The sequence below is a fragment of the Mus musculus genome, chromosome 15, assembly GCF_000001635.26.
Source record: "Mus musculus strain C57BL/6J chromosome 15, GRCm38.p6 C57BL/6J".
NCBI lineage: Eukaryota > Metazoa > Chordata > Mammalia > Rodentia > Muridae > Mus > Mus musculus.
In genome coordinates, this window is record NC_000081.6 from 55,595,910 (window position 1) to 55,616,729 (window position 20,820).

Here is a 20,820-nt window from a genome sequence, read left to right on the forward strand (position 1 = left end):
GCATCAGCATCCAGGGCTCTTCTCCCTGTGGGCGTTCAGCTTTATGTCTTGTTCTTAGAATCCTCTTGTGTCCCACTGGCTCCAGGCAGCCAAGGAGAGCTGTGAATATGGCCCAGATAGACTCATAAATGTCATAGGTGACAATCTTTGTCACAGAGTTGGTTACATCTGTCGCTCTGACTGTGATCCTTCCAGTAGGCCATTATAGCTGCCGGTATTTTGGTAACAGGGCTTGAGATCTGATGTTTACAATACTAGAACTTACCCCATCTTTAACATGACCTTTCTACATACTTGAAGTCTCACAGTTTGGAACTATTAGAACAAAACCAGAATGGAAGCAGTGATGCCTGTCTCTGAGGCTGGACGGTGGAGGGGTGAGCCGAGCTGGAGCTCTGATTAGCCCTTTGTGTCCAGTCTGCTTTGAGGCTGGTACCTCATGACATTTGTCCATGCTCCCTGGCAGTAGTCTCTGCAGGCACCTAAAGTGATGACCCCTCTGTTCTGCTGACTCAGTTTACCACTTATTTCTGTCTTCCATAGTTTGTTAAGAAGGGTACTGTTTTGTTTTCAGATTTAACCTGCCTTTAGAATTAGAGAAAGAAGGAACAGGGATGCATGTTATTGTATTTAATACAAAAACTATGGGTATTAATTTTATATGCTGTATTAGTTAGGGTTCTCTAGAGTAACATCTTACAGGATAACTCTAAGTATGGAGAAAGAGGTTATTAGCGTGACTTACAGACTGGTCCAGCTAATCCAACAGTGGCTGGCTGTAAATGGAAAGTCCAAGAATCTAGTAGTTTCCCGGTCCATGAGCTTTCAGCTGGTTTTCAGTATGTGCTGGAATCCTGAAGAAATGTGTTCTAATGCCAGTGAAGGTGTACATGTGCCAGCAAGGTAGTGGCGGGCAAAGGGCAAAGCTCCCTCCTGTCATGCTCTCGGGTAGGCTTCCAGGAGAAGGTGTGTGTCTTCCCGCCTCAAGATCCAGAGTAGAGATAGATCTTCCCACTTCAGATGAAGTAAAAATCCCTCACCATTGTCCCCTCCATTTTTGGATTCTAGTTAATTCCAGATGTATTCAAGTTGTCATCAACTTAAATGACAACCAAGAGCAGCCCTCCTATAAACACATTAATGTAAGATCATTTTTAATGCTCTGTGACGTATGTATTTCTGAAGACTTGTAAGCTTGCCTTTACTGTCCATCAGCTCCTAGTGTTAACCAATTACTCTCTTTCCCTCATGTCTCATAACTCAAAACTGTACTGTTAACTATGAGTAAGTTCAAAATGAAAATGTGGCTTCATGAAGATGTAGACATTTGTCTTACTTTCAAAATTATATTTAACAAAAGATAAACACTGGAACTACTACTGCAAGTGCTCTGAAAATGTCCCATGGTTAACTGTGTCTATTTGTCCTGCAGAAAGAAGAAAGGCTGCAAACCAGCCCGAAGCCTTTTCTGCCGATGAACTCAAAAGTCTGTTGGCACTCACGAGGGAGCGCTTCCTAGGTCACTTTGATGTTCTCCCCACTGAAGCAGCTTTAGCACAAACAGACACCGTGAAAGCTGCCGGCGTGGTAAATGGTAAGGGCCTTATTACGTTAACATTTTTGGTAGAGGTGGTAGTGTGTGTGTGGCACTTCTGTTAATATTAATTCTGTTAATTAAAATTTTATGAGCTGTATTGGGCAAGCCAAAGTATATTTTATACATTTAAAGAACGCCGTATTTGTTTACACATGTGTGTGTCTCAATTCGACTTACTTAAGTATGGCAGACTTTATGCTAACACCTTTCATCGAGCATCTTTAACTGTTTTTAAGCAGAGGAGGAAGCAGTCTGTGGTCTTAGTCATCTTACTAAGTGGCTAGAAAGGATAGGTTTGAAAAGTAAAGAAAGTAACAAGCTTACAGTGAGCTGGATACAGGCAGAACTATGTGCTAGGACACTTCCCGGCTGCCACTCCTTGGGGTTAGGAGGTCACCATACTTCACAGGGGCAGTTAGCAATCATTTCTTTATAAGTCTAATGTTATGATGAATTTGAATAAAGGGAAGCTTTCTGGTGTCTAGCAAGAAAGCATCTCTCTCTTGATGTAGAAACAGAGGACAAACTTTTGTTTTTATTTTATAGGAACCATTTTCTTGTTCAGGTAAATGAAAAAAAATCACAGAATCAAATTGGCAGTGGTGTTTGAGCACCCATTCCACGATAGCCAATAGTCACACAGAAATGGGCATCGTACTCCTTTCAACCACATTACACTGTAGAGCAGTGAATGAAAACAGTGGGCCTGTGCCCTGCTTGAATACAGACGCCTTCTAGTTTTTATTTGGGCCCTGTTAACTGCGGTCTGGATTATTTTTCTCATCTCCTTGATAAAATACTTGGCAAAATGTATTTAAGGAAGAGTTTCCACTCATGGTGGGAGAGCATTCCACTGTAGTGGGAAGACAGGAGGATGGTAGAGACACCAGCTGGCTGGTCCATTGTGTCCTCTCAGGAATTGGAAAGGAATGGACGCTGGTATTCACCTCGTTTGCTTTCTCCTTTCTGCTCAGTCCAGGACCCAAGTCCATTGCTTAGTGCTCTTCCACATTCAAGGTGAATCCTTCCTCAGTAGTTACATCACAGCACATCCAGACTTATGGTTTTTTAGATGATTTCAAAAAGAAAAAAGTGGACAGTGAAGACCAACCACTGTAGTGTTGTGGGCCCTCACATCTCTGCCACTGGGCCTCTAGGTATCTCATTAGCATGGAGATCTCTTTCTGTGGTCCTACAGGACCACACATCTCTTTTCCTGTTGTCTTGGTCTGAGATGTTAGGGATGTCTCATTTACATGTGGAAGGGCTTGGGGTGTTTTCCTTATGTGACTGAGGCCCACAAATCTATGGGGGCGGGGGAGAGTGGGTGGAGGGTGGAGGGAATGGGCGGAGGAGCAAGGGAAGTTCAGTCTACTACCTGGGCATTTTGTGAGGATTAAGTGAGTTAATGGGTGTAAAACACTTAGAAAACAATAAGTACCACAAACACGGAACCTGTCATTTGTGGTATTAGTCCCATCGTTCCATGGCGGTGCCAACATCAAATAGCGATTCAGAGTAAGACATATGAAGAGTGTTGGAGACATTGTGTCACCTGTGAATAGAGTTCTATACAGGGAGCAGGAGAACATGTTTCCTGGTTACAGCCTGTGCTCTTGAGCAAGAGTACCAAGGCTAAACACTGGCTATGTAAGTGTGGGCACGTTTTCTGACCTCTCCACCTTCCTTGCCCTTACCTTTAAATTAAGAGTGACTAAATTAATTGCTTTTTTACTTGTGAGACAAAATACCAGGACCAAGGCAACTTATAAAAGAAAGTAGTTGAGCCGGGCAGTGGTGGTGCATGCCATTAATCCCAGCACTCGGGAGGCAGAGACAGGCAGATTTCTGAGTTCGAGGCCAGCCTGGTCTACAGAGTGAGTTCCGGGACAGCCAGGGCTACACAGAGAAACCCTGTCTCGAAAAACCAAAAAAATTAAAAAAATAAAAAATTAAAAATAAAAATAAAAATAAAAATAAAAGAAAGTAGTTGAGCTGATGGGTTAGAGTCCATATGGGTGCAGCAAAGGTACAGCAGCAGGAACAGTGAGAGGGCGCATCTTGATCCACATGTAAGAGACAGAGAAAGTTACCCAGGAATGGGGCAAGTATTTTGAAATCCTAAAACCTGCCTCCAGTAAGTACACACTTCCTCCAACAAGGCCATATGTCCTGTTCCTTCCCAAATAGTTCCACCGACTGAGGAGCAAGTATCAAATGTATAAACCTTTGGAATCGTTCTTATTCAAACACTCCAGTGGGCTAGACTGCCGTGAAGATGAATGATTTGTGAACTGTTGTGAAGTGAGTGCTGCATAGTGCTGCCTATGTAAAATGGCATACATTTAGAAGACATGACTTGAACTAGAGTAGAACAATTACAGAGCCTAGCTCGAAGCCCAGGGATGTTGACATATGGAAGGAGAGGAGAAGAAAGGATTTTTCAAGGAAGAAGCAACTAGTATAGACTAGCCATGGGGGAGTATGAGGTAGGAGAGAGGTTTGGCTTGTCAAAGGATTTGCATGGGAGCTGAGAGAGAAGAGAGGCATCTTTGACGTGACCTGAGCGAGCAAGCCTAGGATGCTGTTAGCACTGGGCTGTAGGTGTTTGTGGTATCTCCTAGGCCACATGTCATTCCTTAGCTCAAACCACGCTGATTGCTCTCATTCGCACAGACCATGTCATCCTTTCTGGCTTATACAAGCCTGAGCAGACCCTGGCCTTGTGCTCCATCTGGTTCCCAAATTGTACATTCCGTTTTCCTTAGTACATCAGTGAGCTTGATCCCTGGACATGTCCTATTTTCCTCCATGGCTTTCCCTCCGCCTTGTCTTCAGCCTAGAAGTCATTTCTTTCAGCTTTTACCTACATATCTGCTCTGTGGATGTTCAGGTGTTCTTCTCTAAGGCCTTCTCAGGACTTGGCCAGTTTCAACCATTTCCATCATCTTATATGGCATAGATTTAAATGATCTATCTGCCTGTTGCTGATATTTGTCTTCTCTTCACATCAGGGTGTCTTGAGGGTACAAGGCACACTTACTTGTCTCCATAGCTGCAGGGCCTGTCAGAGAGCCTGGCATAAAGAAAAGGAGCCCCCCAAATTGCTCATTAAACAAATGGATGAAGACTTGTCAGACCTGAACCGAAAACTGTTAGGCTATTCATTTGCGCATGACTCCTATGAATACAGTTGTGACTGTTAGCATTCTTTGATTTGAATAAATACAGCTATAAGTAAATTGAACTTCATGTAAAACTAGTAAGGCCAATCAATTTCCTATCTTGCCACACTGCAACCAGGCACAGTTGTAGTTATTAGTGATACAGGATGAATTGTACTGCTTCAGTTTTTGTGGACATCCTAGCAAGTCTAACAACTGACAGATCTCCACTTGGCCATGATGGAGCCAGCTTACTGGCTCACTGCTGAAGTTGGGGAGGACTTTCCAGTGGATATGGTGCCTCATAGCTGACACAGGAAGTGTCTTGGCACTTCTCGACAGATAGCAAGGCCATGTATATGCGTTTCGTAGGTAGCTTGAAATCCCTTTTGGTATTTCAAACATTTAATGTCATGTTTATAATTGCGCTGTGAAATAGTTTATACTAGTGATAATTTCATTTTTTCATTGTGTTTATTCTTACTTTAGCTGTAAGAAGTAATGGCTTCTTCTCCTTAGCCATACATAGTGATGGCTGGGATTTGTGATGTTAAGGCCGCTTTTCCCTGGTTTCCTAATTGTATTGGTTATATTTCTATTTCTTCATCTTGTAAAATAAGGTAATTTTCTTTACTTTTCAGGGAGCCTTCTCCTACATTTTTTAGGGGGACATGGTATATAGTATCGTGAGACACAAATAAATAAAATACTGTATTTTATTTTACTATAAGAATTATGTTTAGTTATTACCCCAAAGATCTGACATTTACTAATGTTTGTTCACTGTTCTTAAATATTAGGCTATGCCATTCATATTTGTGTATGTTACATCCTCAGATAATAATTTTTTCTTGTAATATGCAGGACTACATTTTGTTTTTAAATGACAACTTGAATCCTCTTAAAAGCACAGAGTGTGCAGTGGTGGAGAACTGGCATTGATTATTTTCTGTATGTTTTTATTACAAAGCCATGTCTCCATTAAGAAGCACATTGCTTTGCTGTAAAGCTCATTACCCTATAAAATGGATTTCACCACTCTTAATAAGAAATGGGAAATGGTGTGTTTTGATGATGCTTGTTGAGGACATCCAAATGTAGGTATTAGAAGATATTTTGAAATAATGATGGTTAAATAATAAGTAGAGAGAAAATGAGAGATATTTGCTTCCATTTTTATAATACTTATAAACAAAACAGGTATTCTGTTAGCACTGACGTAAGCATCTAGCAATTTTAAGGCATTTATTAGAATGCTGTATAATAGGTTAAAGCAATTCTTTTTTTTTTTAATTAGGTATTTTCTTCATTTACATTTCCAGTGCTATCCCAAAAGTCCCCCATACCCGCCCCCCACTCCCCTACCCACCCACTCCCACTTCTTGGCCCTGGCGTTCCCCTGTACTGAGGCATATAAAGTTTGCACGACCAATGGGCCTCTCTTTCCACTGATGGCCAACTAGGCCATCTTCTGCTACATATGCAGCTAGAGACACAAGCTCTGGGGGGTACTGGTTAGTTCATATTGTTGTTCCACCTATAGGGTTGCAGATCCCTTTAGCTCCTTGGTTACTTTCTCTAGCTCCTCCATTGGGAGCCCTGTGATCCATCCAATAGCTGACTGTGAGCATCTACTTCTGTGTTTGCTAGGCCCCAGCAGCTTAAAATTCAAAGCCATAATACAGTTGTTAATTTTGCACTGTTTGAGCTGATACTTTCTGATGAGAATGGAAGCTGTCCTTTCAAGTTTTGTTGAGTTCTGTTGTTAGGAGCAGACTCAGTATAATTCCCTACAGCATAGCAACCAGCAAGATGGTGCCCACCTGCACTCTTGTTGGAGTGGAATGATACTGAGTTTTAGTGATTTGAGGGCATCTCCAATTAACAGATGAGTGGGAATCACATCAGAGTAACCCTGAGAACATTATAAGCATATAGTGGCCATTTATTATGCCTTTGGGAATGAGGTAATCTTTTTGTTAACGACATGAAACTTTTCATTCTGCTTTGCCTGTTTCTAGTATGAAAGTCACATAGCATTTATTATAGTGTTCACCATAGACTGCTTTCCTTTTCATTTGACCTCTTTTGCTAAGAATAGTGAACTTGTGCCTTTGTTCCACGTGAGCTTTAATATTTTCATTGTGTTTTCTCAGTAATAGCTCATAAACTCTATTTGAAGGTATTTTTATTTCCAACAATATTTTTAGTAACATTTTAAACAGTTCAAGTCATTTGATAGGTTCTTAACAAATGTCTCAGTTGAGTTCTTAGCCTACACACACACACACACACACACACACACACACACACACACACACTGCTTACTCCAGGTAGGCCTTGAACACATTATAAAGCCTAAGCTAGCCTTACATTGTGATTTCCCTGTCTTAACCTCCCACACAGTAGGATTATGGGTCTGTGTCATCACAGCCAGAGAGAGATATGTTTTTACATAGAGCATTCATTGTGTTACAATATGTCAATGCTGATGTTTATTTTGCTCTTTTTAGATGACGGTACAGTTGAACCTTATTCTTCAAGCCTAATGGAAACCAATCCTCTGGAATGGCCAGAAAGACATGTTCTTCAGAATTTAGAAACTTCTGAAAAAGCTAAACAAAAAATGAGGTAATATTTGAGTTTGTAGAAATGCATGTTCAGTATTTTCAAATGAGTTCTCTTAATATTTTAATTATTTAATATATCAGTAGCTTATAATTTCATTATAAAATAGAAATACATGCCTTCTTTATTAAGTAGCTAATCAGTAGAGTAGCATGTCCATTAAAAGGGGAAGGTCATCTGCCTTTTCTATTATCCTGTTCCTTTGTAATTATGCATAACTGGTGAATACTGTAATTCTAACTTTATACAGCATTTTCCACCAACATTCATACTCAGTTTATTTTTTTTATTGCTGAGATAAAACAGTGATTTAAAACAGCTTGGGAAGAAAGTTTTTATTTGGCTTACATATCCCAAACACAGTCCATCGCTGAGCGAAGTCAAGGCGGGTACTCAAGCAGGCCAGGAAGTCAACCTGGAGTCAAGAGTTAGAACAGAGGCCGTGCAGGCGTGTTCCTTCCATGGCTTGTTTCCCCACACTCGGTCAGCTTGCTTTCTTATATAATTCAGGACTTCCTTCCCAGAGTGTCTTCTTCTCACACCATGACAATGCCCCACAGGCTTACCTACAGGCCAATCTGATGAAGGAGGTTTTTCAGGTGAGGTCTGTTCTTCTCAGAGACATTCCTCTTCTCAGGAAAGTCACTTGAAAGTGTTCTGATTGTGTCCATATTTGTCCATGTAGTAAGTAGGTAGGCTGAGACAGAACTAACCTTGGCCTTTGGCTTTGGTGCACAGTAGACACTGTGTGGCTGCTGGATGGTGGAGTAGGAACTCGCTTACCCTTCTTTCTCAGTGTGTAGCTCCTCTGTTGATATCATTTTATGACCTGCTGTACCCTCTTTTTCATTTTTGCCCACAAGTATTGATTAAATACCGGTTGTTTGGCACTGGGGCACATGAGGAAGAGCACCAGTGCCTGTCTAATTTGTGAGCTCCTTTTAGTAGAGAGTCAATCAAAAGAAGACGAGGGCCACACATGGAAAGGGTTCCACAGCTCCCATGTCTTCAGAGCAGGTGGACAGCTCAGGGAGGGGCGCTATGAGCAGGTGGTATTTGCATTGGTGTTCTTTATTGCTCCTGGTCATTATTGCTCATCGTCACTCTGACCCCAAAGCTCGTCTTCTGTGGCTTTCTAGAAAGGGAAGCAGGCTCTTCCTCAAGGGTCTCCCTAGTTGACACTGATTTCCGTTTGAACAGAGAGTTTCATGTGTATGCATAATCATTCTTGAACCAGAAGCATGTTAGACCCTCAGCAACACCTTTCTTTCTTGCATCCTTCACAACACTACAGCTCAGTGTTGATTCCTTCTTTAAACATGAAGGGCCATGTTATGACGTCTGTGAATGCATTTTCTGTATCTCCCTGAGTGCTGAATTTATCTCTGTCCACCCTCACTTGCTTGGCTCTGCTGGAGTCCGACCTGTGCAGTAAACTGTGAGCTGTGGTTGCGGGCTCACAAATCAGAGTGAGCTTTGTTTGCTGTGCTGCAGTGACATTTATAAATCAAGTGGTCATTAAGGACTGAAGGTGCTTTGATAGGAAAACCACATCAAGTTTCTGTGTGAGAGCAAACATTACATTGCATGTCTTCAGAATTGTGTTAGTGTTAAAACATTTAACTAGAGAATCATTCTGTAGTGAAAGCCAGAAGGCAATAAGAATTCAGTTTTAGACTCAACTCACCAACCTGTGTCATGACTTTTGTCACTAAATGAGAGTGGAATAAGAGATCCTAGTTTTACCTTAAAGTTGTGAAAGCCTCATGGCAGAATGTATGTGAATGTTTAAAGCTCAGTTGTCAGGCTTAGTTTTTTAACCTAAGACACCTATCTTGGTCTTGTGCAGTGTATCACAAATTAGGCTTTTAAAAACTGCTTTGATATCTTTGTGTTTGGAGTCTATATAAACTCAAATTATACTTTTCCGTTGCTTCCAGCCTGAAACATTGATTGTGATTAGTACTGATTAAGGAGCATTGTAAGATACTATTAAAGAAGCTATATAGAAATTAAATTAAAATCACAATGCAGCTCTTGCCCACCCAGAGTATGAAATTCAGAGAAAATGTTCCTGTGTTTTCTTGCTTGACTATTTTTTTAGATTCTATTCCTTTTAACAATGATGGGGCTAGAAAGGGGAAATGGACCCGCCACCGTGTGCTGATCCTTAGTGTGTAAAAACACGGCTCTAAAATTCAATGCCAGCATTTTAATCATAGAATTACTCATAAAAACGTCGCATCTGAGTAATACGTAAAATATAATCAAGATGGGGCTGGCTTGGTGGCTCAGCAGGAAAAGAAAGGAAGGTATTTTTTGCTAAGCCTGAGGACCTGAATTCAATCCCCATGGCCTCCCTGGTAGAAGGAAAAAACGGACTTCTGCAAGTTGTCCTTGGATACACACATGCACAGGCACTCACACACATGTACACCAATGCACACACGCACACGCCGAATAAATAAATAAATAAATAAATAAATAAATAAATAAATGCAAAAAAGGTAAAATTTTAATATGTCATGTTGACATATTGAATGGTTTTTATTTATCCTACAGTGACAGAGCAGTGAGTGGTTCAGGAACTAATATTTACTATTTCCTGAGATGAAAGTATTTTCCTCTATTCATTCATTCATTCATTCATTCGCTTGCTGTGTGATTGTCTGGTTTATGGAGTGATAAAGGCAGCGGTAGCTCCTAGCTGGCGTCCGTCTAGTTTTGAGCTATTGTAAGCAGCTCTGCTGTGCCCAGTCTGTAATGTGACTGATATATGCTTGCAGACTTCAGGTGGAAAGTGTGAGGAACGCTTGTTTCAGGCATGGTGCACTGATTGCATTTTTATAAAGTCCTCACTAGGTGTTACTTTGTTTTGATATAAGACCTGTTTCATATTTTTTCAAGGAAATTAGTGAAGATTAAGAATATACTATAGGTAAAATCCTTTGGAAATGCACTCAGTGTGTATTCATGATGTTGTAAGCATGGCTGGAGGAGACCTTGGAGAGAATTTCCATTACCGTCTCATTTCATGGCTGTGCTTTAAATAATCTTTTAAATGTAGAGAAAATTGAAGCATTCAGTCCTTTGCTTCCGAAATTTATATTGTGGGCTTTCAGTTTAAATTTACCCTTTGTAGAACTGGTAACTTCACATTACTGAACTGTTAGCGTGTTGTATTTAATAAATAACATAATCTCGGTCTGTAGTTACTGTCTTGTGCGGATGTGTTGTCCGTGCCTTCCGTTTTGTATTTGTAATGGATGTTTCTCTCATCATCATTTCCTGGCTGCGGTGGGTTTGAATGCACCTTTAATAAAACTATACAAATTATTTTCCCAGAACTGGCTCATTACCGCGTTCGTCTGAACAGTTGCTGGGCCATAAAGAGGGTCCCCGGGACTCACTCACATTACTGGATGCTAAGGAGCTGCTGAAGTATTTCACCTCGGATGGGTTACCAGTCGGAGATCTTCAGCCGTTACACATTCAACGGGGGTGAGTTAGAAACTTATAATTTGCAAGAGTCATTTAAAAATAGCATTGTATTTTTTTCCCCCTGGAGTTAACTGATGCTCTGGGCTGAGGCAGAAATCCCAGGTTCGCCTCCACTGTTTATCACTAGCCTCAGTAGCCTCATGTTTACATTCACCCAATGCCCTTCTGCTCTGTGGCCCTGAATGTAAAGAAAATAAAGATGAAGGGGCGACTCTGTCCATTTCCTTAGTATTTGGGGCAAGGGAGGCTACTCTGTATACAATGAAATCAGGGTGCAATCTGTTCTTCCCCGTGTTTCCTTTGTTCTTCTTTGGGGTGTTTGTGCATGTGTGGCTCCGGTGTGCCACAGTGTACATGCGCATGTCAGAAGACAGCTTTGGAGAGTCCATTCCCTCCTGCTACCTTTCCATGAAGCCCAGGCGGATTTAACTTTTCCTCTTCTGCATTAGTGTCTCTTTTTGCTTTTGCCACTACTTAGCATGATGGTTGTTGGTCATAACTACTAACAGCAAAAACTCAGAGCCTTCCAGCTGAAGGAGGGGAGAAAATAGTCAAGATTCTTTTGAAACTATGACCTTACCAAGTGCAAGCTCAATATCTGCATCAATACTTTATTTATTTATTTATTTATTTATTTAGGTTTTTCTAGACAGGGTTTCTCTGTGTAGTCCTGGCTGTCCTGGAACTCACTCTGTAGACCAGGCTGGCCTCGAACTCAGAAATCCCCCTGGCTCTGCCTCCCAAGTGCTGGGATTAAAGTGGGCACCACCACTGCCTGGCTATAAATACTTTATCCTAAATTTACTTTGGAGACAGCACCTACTAAAGTTGCTAGTTAACAAATGCTGGCTGCTCCTGCTGCTGCCTACAGTATAAATAAAATTGTAGCATCAATTTCTTGTGAAGATCACATAATTTACTTCCCCAAATTCTTTTTTATTTTTAATCTATTATTTTAAAAACCTTCTAAGGACCAAAAGGTTGAATCTCTCTTTGACCACTGTGATTCGATAATTTTGAGTTGTGCTATGATAAATATTTTTCTTAAAGGTAAGCTTTGGAAGGGGTTTGAGTTATCTCAGAAATAATCAGAGCACGGTTGCCTTTCGTACAAGTTACTGGGGAGAAAGGGTCCACGAACCCCATCACTGACAGCAGGGGAATTGTGTGTTAGTGGCCTAATGCTCCAAATGAAATAAAAGTGACAGAACTCTGGAGTCGCTTACTTCCTTGTGGCTTTGAGAGGTTGAAAACCCCTTTTAGTGGGAAGTGGGGAAGCAGAGCCTCACACAGATGCTCATCTCTAGTCACCACACCGTGGTCCTTGACCGACCAGCCTGACTCCATCTTAAGGTTAGAAGCCATCTTATTACAAAGTCAAAATAAGTTCACTCCTATTTCCTTGCATGTGAGCAGGTCTTGACCTGTTTTCTAGAGTTTGACATGTTCCACACCCTATACCCTGAACTCCACTCTGATAAGATGTTTTGCCAAATAACTTTGAAATGTTCTGCCAAGTTCCTCTGTAACCAAAAACCCTTGAAAAACCCTTAATCTTGCAGTTTGGGGGCTATATAAACCCCACTGTTTTCTGTGTTCAGTGTTATTTTCTCAAACCTTGCTTTAGGGGGGAGAGCACTGCCTGGCAGAAAATAAAGCTTATATAACATGACCAAAGAATGTGGGTAATGGTCTTTCCTCCCGGTTGGTGGAATGAACAGTGCCTTCAGACAGACAGCCCCCGCTGCAGATGAATGCGCTACAACAGCACGGTACACTCACCTCCCATGTGTTCTTTTACTGCAGTGCCTTTAGGATGCAGTGGAGGCAAGTTGTTACATGTGATGTACTTAGAAAAGATTTCTTTTTGGTTTTGCTTTGACATTGCCTTATATACCTTAGGCTGACCTCAAACTCACTCTATGGTCCAAGTTAACCTTGAACTTGCAATCGTTCTGCCTCTGCCTCCCAACTGTGGAGGTTACAGGCACATGCCACTTTGCCCAGCTCTTAGAAAAACTGCAATGGTTCTTTCACATTAGGAAAACAGGGCATTATTACTGCCTCTTCACTTAACACAGTGGTTCTCAACCTGTGACTTGTCAGCCCTTTGGGAGTCTAAAGACCCTTTCACAGGGGGTCGCGTAAGACCATCAGAACACATAGATATTTTAACATTATGATTTATAACAACAAAAGTACAGTTATGAAGTAGAAATAGAAGTAATTGTATTGTTGGGGTCACCATGACAATGACAGACTGTATTAGAAGGTCACAGCATTAAGAAGGTTGAGAACCACTGACCTAACATGACTGTTAAAAGCTGAACTGACCTGGCTGCTCTCACCTGGGCAAGGTACCACCTGGTGGCCGTGCTACATTAAACAAAGGGACAGCCATGCACCTTAGAGTGCACCAAGGGAATAAGAAACACTAGCAAACACTATTTGTTACATTTCTTTTAGAAGGACTGAGACAAAAACTGAGGAATTAAATAAAAATAATGCAGTGGGGAGAATTGAAATAAATATTGAAGAAAAGAGTAAAATGTGGAGAACTTAAGATTCTTGTTTTACAGATTCTTCATTTGAAGGGTCCCTCCTCAAAATAATGAGGTCATTGCAATTTACTAATGATACTTTTTGTAGAACACTTTCAATAGCAGTATTAGCATATGAGGTTTTGTTGTTGTTTGTTTTGTTTTAGGATTCATCAGTTGGTACATGTGTGACATTTGATGTAATGACTTCAAGTTCCTGTTAAGCTCTGTCCATCTTTGAGCAGATGCACTGCTTTGCTTTGCTGGGTTTACTGGCCTTGCTGGAGTGCATCTTGTTTCCAGCTCTGCATTCCACGTCTGTTCACTCTGCACGTCACCATGTAAAGGCCAACCCTGTGGCAGACTCTGCCCATTTCCATGGAACCAATGCTGAGTCTCAGGGCTGTGACTGACCATTAGACCAGTGGGTGGTAACTCATCAGGAAAGGGAGGCCGAGTCAGGATAACCCAGTGACCTTAGCCTGATGCAGCAGCCGCTTGGATTCACAGTAGCCCTGCAGGTTTGGTGAGGAAGGACTTGGATGATGCTGTTGTGTGGAAGCTCTAAGGGCTTGCTGAGTGAAGCATTCTGCAGAACGCAGTGCAGCACTTCCTCTGGAGACCTGATTCTGTGTATTTGCTCACTCCTAACATAAGTGGCATGTGACTTATAGTAAGAAGGAAATACATTCTTTTGTTACCAAAGATTCAAGTTAACTTTATTCCTCTGATAAAATGTTTTAGCTGAACAACTGGACACAAACTCGTTTCACCAAGGGTCAGAGTGATACATGTTAGGAATAATGTTGCTTCCTGAATTTACGTTACAAATAATTTTTCTTTCGTGATTTACTCAGTCTCATAGTTTTATCCTGTGGGTGGCATCCCATCATAAACAAATGGAGAAAGGACAGACTTAGCCTGTCTCGTCATTGCCTTTTTAGGCTTTTTAGGATACGTTAGGTCAGCAGGCTCTCATTCTCTCTCCCAGTCCTGCCTTGCACTCACCCCCCCAGCCCAGGCTGGCCTGGAACTCAAGGCGCTCCTTGCACCTCCACCTCCTAGGTGCTGAGGGATTGCAGGCCTGTACCACCGCGGCCAGGTACCTTGACTCGAATGCTTCGTGTCTTAGTTAGGGTTTCTATTGCCAGGATAAATTACTGACTGAAAGCAGCTAGGCTTATACTTCTGCAAAGTCCATAGTGAGGGAACTCAGAGGAGGAACCTGAGGCAGGAACTGAAGCAGAAACTATGAAGGAGCACTACTTAGTGGCTTGCTCCCCATGGATTGCTCAGCCTGTTTTCTTAGAACCTCCAGGACCCGCCAGAGGAGCACCGCCCACAGTAAGTTAGACCCTCCGGTATCTAAATCATCACTCAAGAAAATGCCCCCAGGCTTGCTTACAGCCATATCTGTTAGAGATATTTTCCCAGTTGAGGTTTCCTCTTCCCCGATGACTGTAGCTCATGTAACAAAACAAAAAACAAAACAAAAACACCTCATGTAGGGAAAGAAGTCAGATTTGTCTCCTTAGAAACTTTAACTTTCTCTGCTATGTAGTAAGCCTTAAATACAAATGAAACCCTTTTCATTTCAGGGAAAAGCCTTTTGTTTTGACACCAGAGCTTAGTCCTGGAAAACTTCAGGTCTTACCTTTTGAAAAAGCCTCGGAATGCCATTACCACGGGATTGAGTAAGTTCCTTTTACACTTTTGCGTATTGCTGCTACAGCTGTCTTGTTGTAAGTGTTTGCTGCATGTGAAATAAAATGATGTCAATCGATACAGACCCCAAACAAAGTATGTGCCCAAACCAGTACGCAATTCATGTTCTACTAGAGGAGAATGACTTGTCTAATAATTTGTTTTGGTTCGTTTAAGTATCTTTTTTAGTTACGCAATATTTTTAACAAAATTTCTTCGGCTGTACATTATTAGTATGTATTTTCTCTGTCACTAATTATATTGTACTTGCTTAGAAACGAGTAGATGAACTAAGAATGTAAACAAGTTAATTACGTGTACGTCATTGTATCATTTCAGTTGACTTTCATATTCACCTTACTCTTCCTGTCTTATCTCCTTCCCGCTCCCCCTAAACTCCTTCCCCTTAGCAAACGCCCCACCCACTGCCCTGCAACTCTCTCACCTTTCTGTGTGTTGTGTTGCCGCTAAGTTTGATTAGTGTTGCGTACAGAAGCATTTATAGCAGATAAGAGCAACTTATGAATGGCTACACCACTGAAGAAAAATACCCCCACCCCCACCACCCCTAAGCACCATTAGGGTCCTCAGGGAGGGTGGAACCTCTCCTGAACCCATGATGCGACACTGATAGGCCCAGTCTTATGTAGCTCTTGTGCTGGTGGTGACAGCTTTGTGAATTTCAGATGGCCATGTCATATATCCAGAAGACACATTTCTCAGCGCCTCTCCCTGGGCTCCTGCTCTGACAGTTGTCCTGCCTCCACTTCCATGACGCTCCCTGGTATGCTGCAAAGGGGTGGCCTAGGGTGGAGCACTCAGCAATTGGTTCTGCTCAGCACTCTAAGCAGTTAGGAGTCTGTTAACCATTGCTTCCAGCACACAGAGGCATCTCTGAGGAAGCCTGGGTGCAGTGCTGATCTGTGGGTACAAACATAAGTGTTGAGAATGCCCTTTTGTGGGAAGCCGGGTCCTACACCCTTTGACAGCACAGATACTTTGTAACACACTAGTAATAGGTTCCTTCTAGGATCTATGACCCTAGAACCTACTGCAGCCCTTAATTGTTTCTTTTAGTTTACTCTTTGATAGTTTCATACATTCGTACATTTATCTTGATAATATTACTTACCTCTCCTTATATCTGGCATAGGATTTTCATTAATGACCTTTGTCTTCTGGGAGCAGCATCATCATGCATGCAGGGTATTTACATTCAGACTTTTTAAAATTAAACTTTTTACTTGGTTTACAAAGTAGTGGGCTTTTGTATAGCTTTTTTCAGTCACCCTTAGTTTTAGTTATCAGCCACCCCCCTTTACTGCTCCATCCCTTCACCCCCTTCTCTCCCACCCTTCCCTCTCACCTCTTTCCTCCCACCCCTTCTCTCCCACTCCTTCCCTCTCACCCCTTCTCTCCCACCCCTTCCCTCTCACCCCTTCTCTCCCACCCCTTCTCTCCCACCCCTTCCCTCCCACCCCTTCTCTCCCACCCTTCCCTCTCACCCCTTCTCTCCCACCCCTTCTCTCCCACCCCTTCCCTCCCACCCCTTCTCTCCCACCCCTTCCCTCTCACCCCTTCTCTCCCACCCCTTCTCTCCCACCCCTTCTCTCCCACCCCTTCCCTCCCACCCCTTCTCTCCCACCCTTCCCTCTCACCCCTTCCCTCCCACCCCTTCTCTCCCACCCCTTTTCTCCCACCCCTTCCCTCTCATCCCTTCTCTCCCACACCTTCTCATGCTTCTCCCATGTTCACTCCCCTAACCTCCATATCACATTCTCTTCTTCATTGGTGCCTGCTTCCAGTCTTCGTTTCAGAAGCACATTCTTGGCTTTCTTTGGTTTCAGTTTTCCTTAGTGTTTACTCTTATAGGACACCTTCTGGCAACACTTTTTGTCTCCATACAAAACTGTCTGCTATGAAAAATGGGAATGCACCTCCCCTTTTCCTTATTGATTTGATTGCTATGCTTACGTTTCATTTATTGTTGTGTTTTGTGTGTGTGTATGTATGTATGTGTGTACTGTGTGTATGTGAGACTACATGCATATGTATAGGATTTCTTCCTGTGTTGCTCTCTGCCTTATTCCCTTCAGAGTCTCTCACTGAACCCAGAGCTCAGTGATTTTTATCCAAGCTGGACGCCAGCAATGCTCTAGCAATCCTGTTTCCCTGTTTCCTCCCTTCTGGAGCGGGAGTTACAGGAATCCACGGCTATCCTCAGTCTGTTGCCCTGTGTGCTGGACTCAGGTCCTTGTGAATGGCTAGCAAGCACTGCTACCCACTGAACCATCTCTCCACTGATGTTTGCTTGGTTGCCTTTTCTTTTTCTTTCTTTCTTTTGTTTGTTTTTCTTTCTTTCCTTCCTTCCTTCCTTCCTTCCTTCCTTCCTTCCCTCTTTTCCCTTCCTCTTCCCCTTCCTTCTTTCCTCCCTTCCCCCCTCCCCCCTCTCTTTCCCTTCCCTTCCCTTCCCTTCCCTTCCCTTCCCTTCCCTTCCCTTCCCTTCCCTTCCCTTCCCTTCCTTCCCTTCCCTTTTCCTTTCTTTCCTTTCTTTCCTTTCCTTCTCTCTTTCTTTCTTTCTTTCTTTCTTTCTTTCTTTCTTTCTTTCTTTCTTTCTTTCTTCCTTCCCTTCCCTTTTCCTTCCCTCCTTTCTTTCTTTCTTTCTTTCTTTCTTTCTTTCTTTCTTTCTTTCCTTTCTTTCCTTTCTTTCCTTTCTTTCCTTTCTTTCCTTTCTTTCCTTTCTTTCCTTTCTTTCCTTTCTTTCCTTTCTTTCCTTTCTTTCCTTTCTTTCCTTTCTTTCCTTTCTTTCCTTTCTTTCCTTTCTTTCCTTCCTTTCCTTCCTTTCCTTCCTTTCCTTCCTTTCCTTCCTTTCCTTCCTTTCCTTCCTTTCCTTTCTTTCCTTTCTTTCCTTTCTTTCCTTTCCTTTCCTTCCTTTCCTTCCTTTCCTTCCTTTCTTTCTTTCTTTCTTTCTTTCTTTCTTTCTTTCTTTCTTTCTTTCAAGACAAGGTCTCATATAGCCCAGGCCAGCTTAGATTTTCTCTGTAGACCTGGCTGATCTCATAGAGATCCACCTGCCACTACCTCCCTAGTTCAGGGAGTAAAGATGTGCACCATCACGCCCAAAGCCCGTGTTTTTAAATTTATATTTAAAATCCCATTCCTTATATTATGACCTAGAAAGTTCTGCTCCTTAATTTTGATAGGTTTAGAGCCCTCTATTTTACTTAATAGTCTTGAATACATATACAATGATCCTAACCTATAATGAAACTTAAGTGGGAGTTCAATATAGATAGTTTGCATGTAACTCACATCTGAGGGTGGAACCCAGTAGGCTCTGTTTATATTATTAGAGACAGAGTGTCCATGCTAAGCAAAGCAGTGCTAGTGATGTCTGCCTTGCTGCACCGACACGCACCCCAGGACACAGGTGCTTTTTGCTTCAGGCCCTAGAAGCTCATGGAAGCTCTGCTTTGAGTGAAACATTAACACTTGCATCCTAATATCTGGCTGGAGTGCCTGTCATCTGACCACATGGTAGATTGTGTTTCCACAAGTAATTTACTTTTGTTTATCTTGTGCTTCATCTTTCTATTGTCTCTTGATTTAATTTAATAAGAAAAATATTAGTGGTACATCTGACTTTATAAGCAATATGTTCTTCATGTTCATTTATTAGAATAGTAATGAATACTTGTTTGTGCATTACTGGCCTAAACCCTTATGGCATTTTATTTACAGTGTCATGAGCTGCATTTATCTCAGCTTTACTGGCTTAGTGTGGGCTACTATTGCTATAAAACACCGTGACCAAAACCACGTTAGCGAGGAGCAGAAAGGCTTTATTTGGATTATGATTCCACATCCATAGTCCATCACGGACGGGAGTTAGGACAGGAACTCACATGGGGCGAGGAGCTAAGGGTGCTGCTTACGTGCTTGCTCCTCATGGCTTGCTCACCCTGATTTCTTATGGAACCCAGGGCAATCTGCCCAGAGGTGGCCCCACCCATAATGGTCTGGGCCCTCCTGCATCACTCACTACTTAAGAAACTGATCGACAGGCTTACCTGTAGCTCCATCTTATGGAGGCATTTTCTTAATTGGAGTTTTCTCCTCTCAGATGCCTTTAGCTTATGTCAAGTTGACATAAAACTCACCAGCACAGCAGCCATAAAACATTTAGCTATTCTTATGTAGAAAATACGAAACTGTTAATCATTTGTCCAACAGTAAATATTTCCCTGACATCAGATATGTACCTTGTATTCTGTGTCTCTCCTTTACCGTGTCACTTTGTCTTAAAGGGCATTTTAATGACAGCACAGGGAGCTTGTGCACAGTGCGTGATTCAGTTGAAGGGCATTGGGAGTACCTAGAATTATAAGGCATTTAAAAGTCTACATCTTAGAAACAAAACATGGTAGTACGAAAATACCCGTATAATCATAGGATAGTTTTCTCTCTAAACAGTTCAATATACAGGCTCATCACATATTGCATTGCTTCTTGCCCAGAGTCTGCACAAATCCATGGTTCTTAATATTACTGTATATTTTATTTATATCCCCGGACAGAGTATGAGTAACCTCAGAGTTATTGCTATTCCCCCCCCCCCCACACACACACACAATAAGCTAAACCAAAGGCTAGAGAAAGAATCAAACATCAGGATCTGTGATCTAAACCCACTCTTTTGCCTGTCAGTCCTCTGACTGAAGCACTGATTGCTAATAGTTCAAGTTTAGACCAGGGTTCCTCCACTCTACACTACTACACTTTAGGATCACCGAAGCAGCTTTGAATTTCCGCTGTATATGTAAGATATATAACACCATGGTATTGCATATCTGCAGAGTGGCATGATTACTACAGTCAGGCTAACATAGCTACACTTCACACAGTTACTTCTTTTTGCCATGTGTAATAAGCACTGAAAGTCTAATGCTAGGAAATTTGGGGAGTAGAACACACACGGTTTCCTCCTGCTACATTAGAGCTCTAGATTTATTCATTCTACAGGACTCAGTCATTTTGGACCCTTGGACTGACAACACTGTCTCTCTCCTAACAATGACCTCTATTCTGCCAGCTCTTCTGTGTATTCTCTTTTTGTCTTAGAATCATCTTTAAACCCTTTTTTGGAAGTGCTAGTGATGGAGTTAGGGTGTGTGGTATATATGTTCAGGTTTCCAGTGGATTATAAGATCTATCTGCATTGACTAGAACAAGATGACCCTTCTTCCTTAACCTCAGGGATGTCACACTAGTAACTAAATGGTTACTTGGGCTCTGCAATCATCAACTACAGTTTACATTCTGATTATGCTCCATGTGACTGGTGTGCTGTAAGGTGCACAATGGTAGAGGGTAAATCTGGGGATGATGGAGGCAGCCTTGTTCATTTGGTGGCCACTGCATGTTTTGAAGTCTGACCCTAGTACACCACTCACAATTAATCCTGATAGGGCCTCCTTCCATAAGTACTTCAAATCACATTTTCACACTAGGCAGCAGAAGCATAAAATAATCTGCCCGAATTCACATAGCTAATAGGTAACGGAACCAGGACTTAAATCCATATAAATCTATGACCTATAATCTTTGAAATAAAGTTCTGAAAGCCTCATCGGGCTATCGGGTGTCCGAGAATTGACATGTTCCTTGGGAGATGAGCTCTGGTATT

The 20,820-nt window shown here is 42.0% G+C and overlaps 1 protein-coding gene across 7 annotated transcripts in view; it reads left to right on the forward strand.

The window, feature by feature from the left end:
- The window catches only part of Mtbp (Mdm2, transformed 3T3 cell double minute p53 binding protein), a 69,020-nt gene that overhangs the window by 38,506 nt on the left and 9,694 nt on the right, over positions 1-20,820 (forward strand). For 4 of the 7 annotated variants that reach the window (NM_134092.3, XM_006520250.2, XM_017316360.2 and 1 more), the window contains 4 exons: positions 1,433-1,594; positions 7,275-7,392; positions 10,735-10,890; positions 15,029-15,124. In NM_134092.3, coding sequence (NP_598853.3) covers positions 1,433-1,594; positions 7,275-7,392; positions 10,735-10,890; positions 15,029-15,124 — 532 coding nt within the window. Of the gene's footprint in view, positions 1-1,432; positions 1,595-7,274; positions 7,393-10,734; positions 10,891-12,517; positions 14,905-15,028; positions 15,125-20,820 lie in introns of those variants that run through there. The other 3 variants (XR_383964.2, XM_011245394.2, NM_001168250.1) reach the window with 3 other exon arrangements.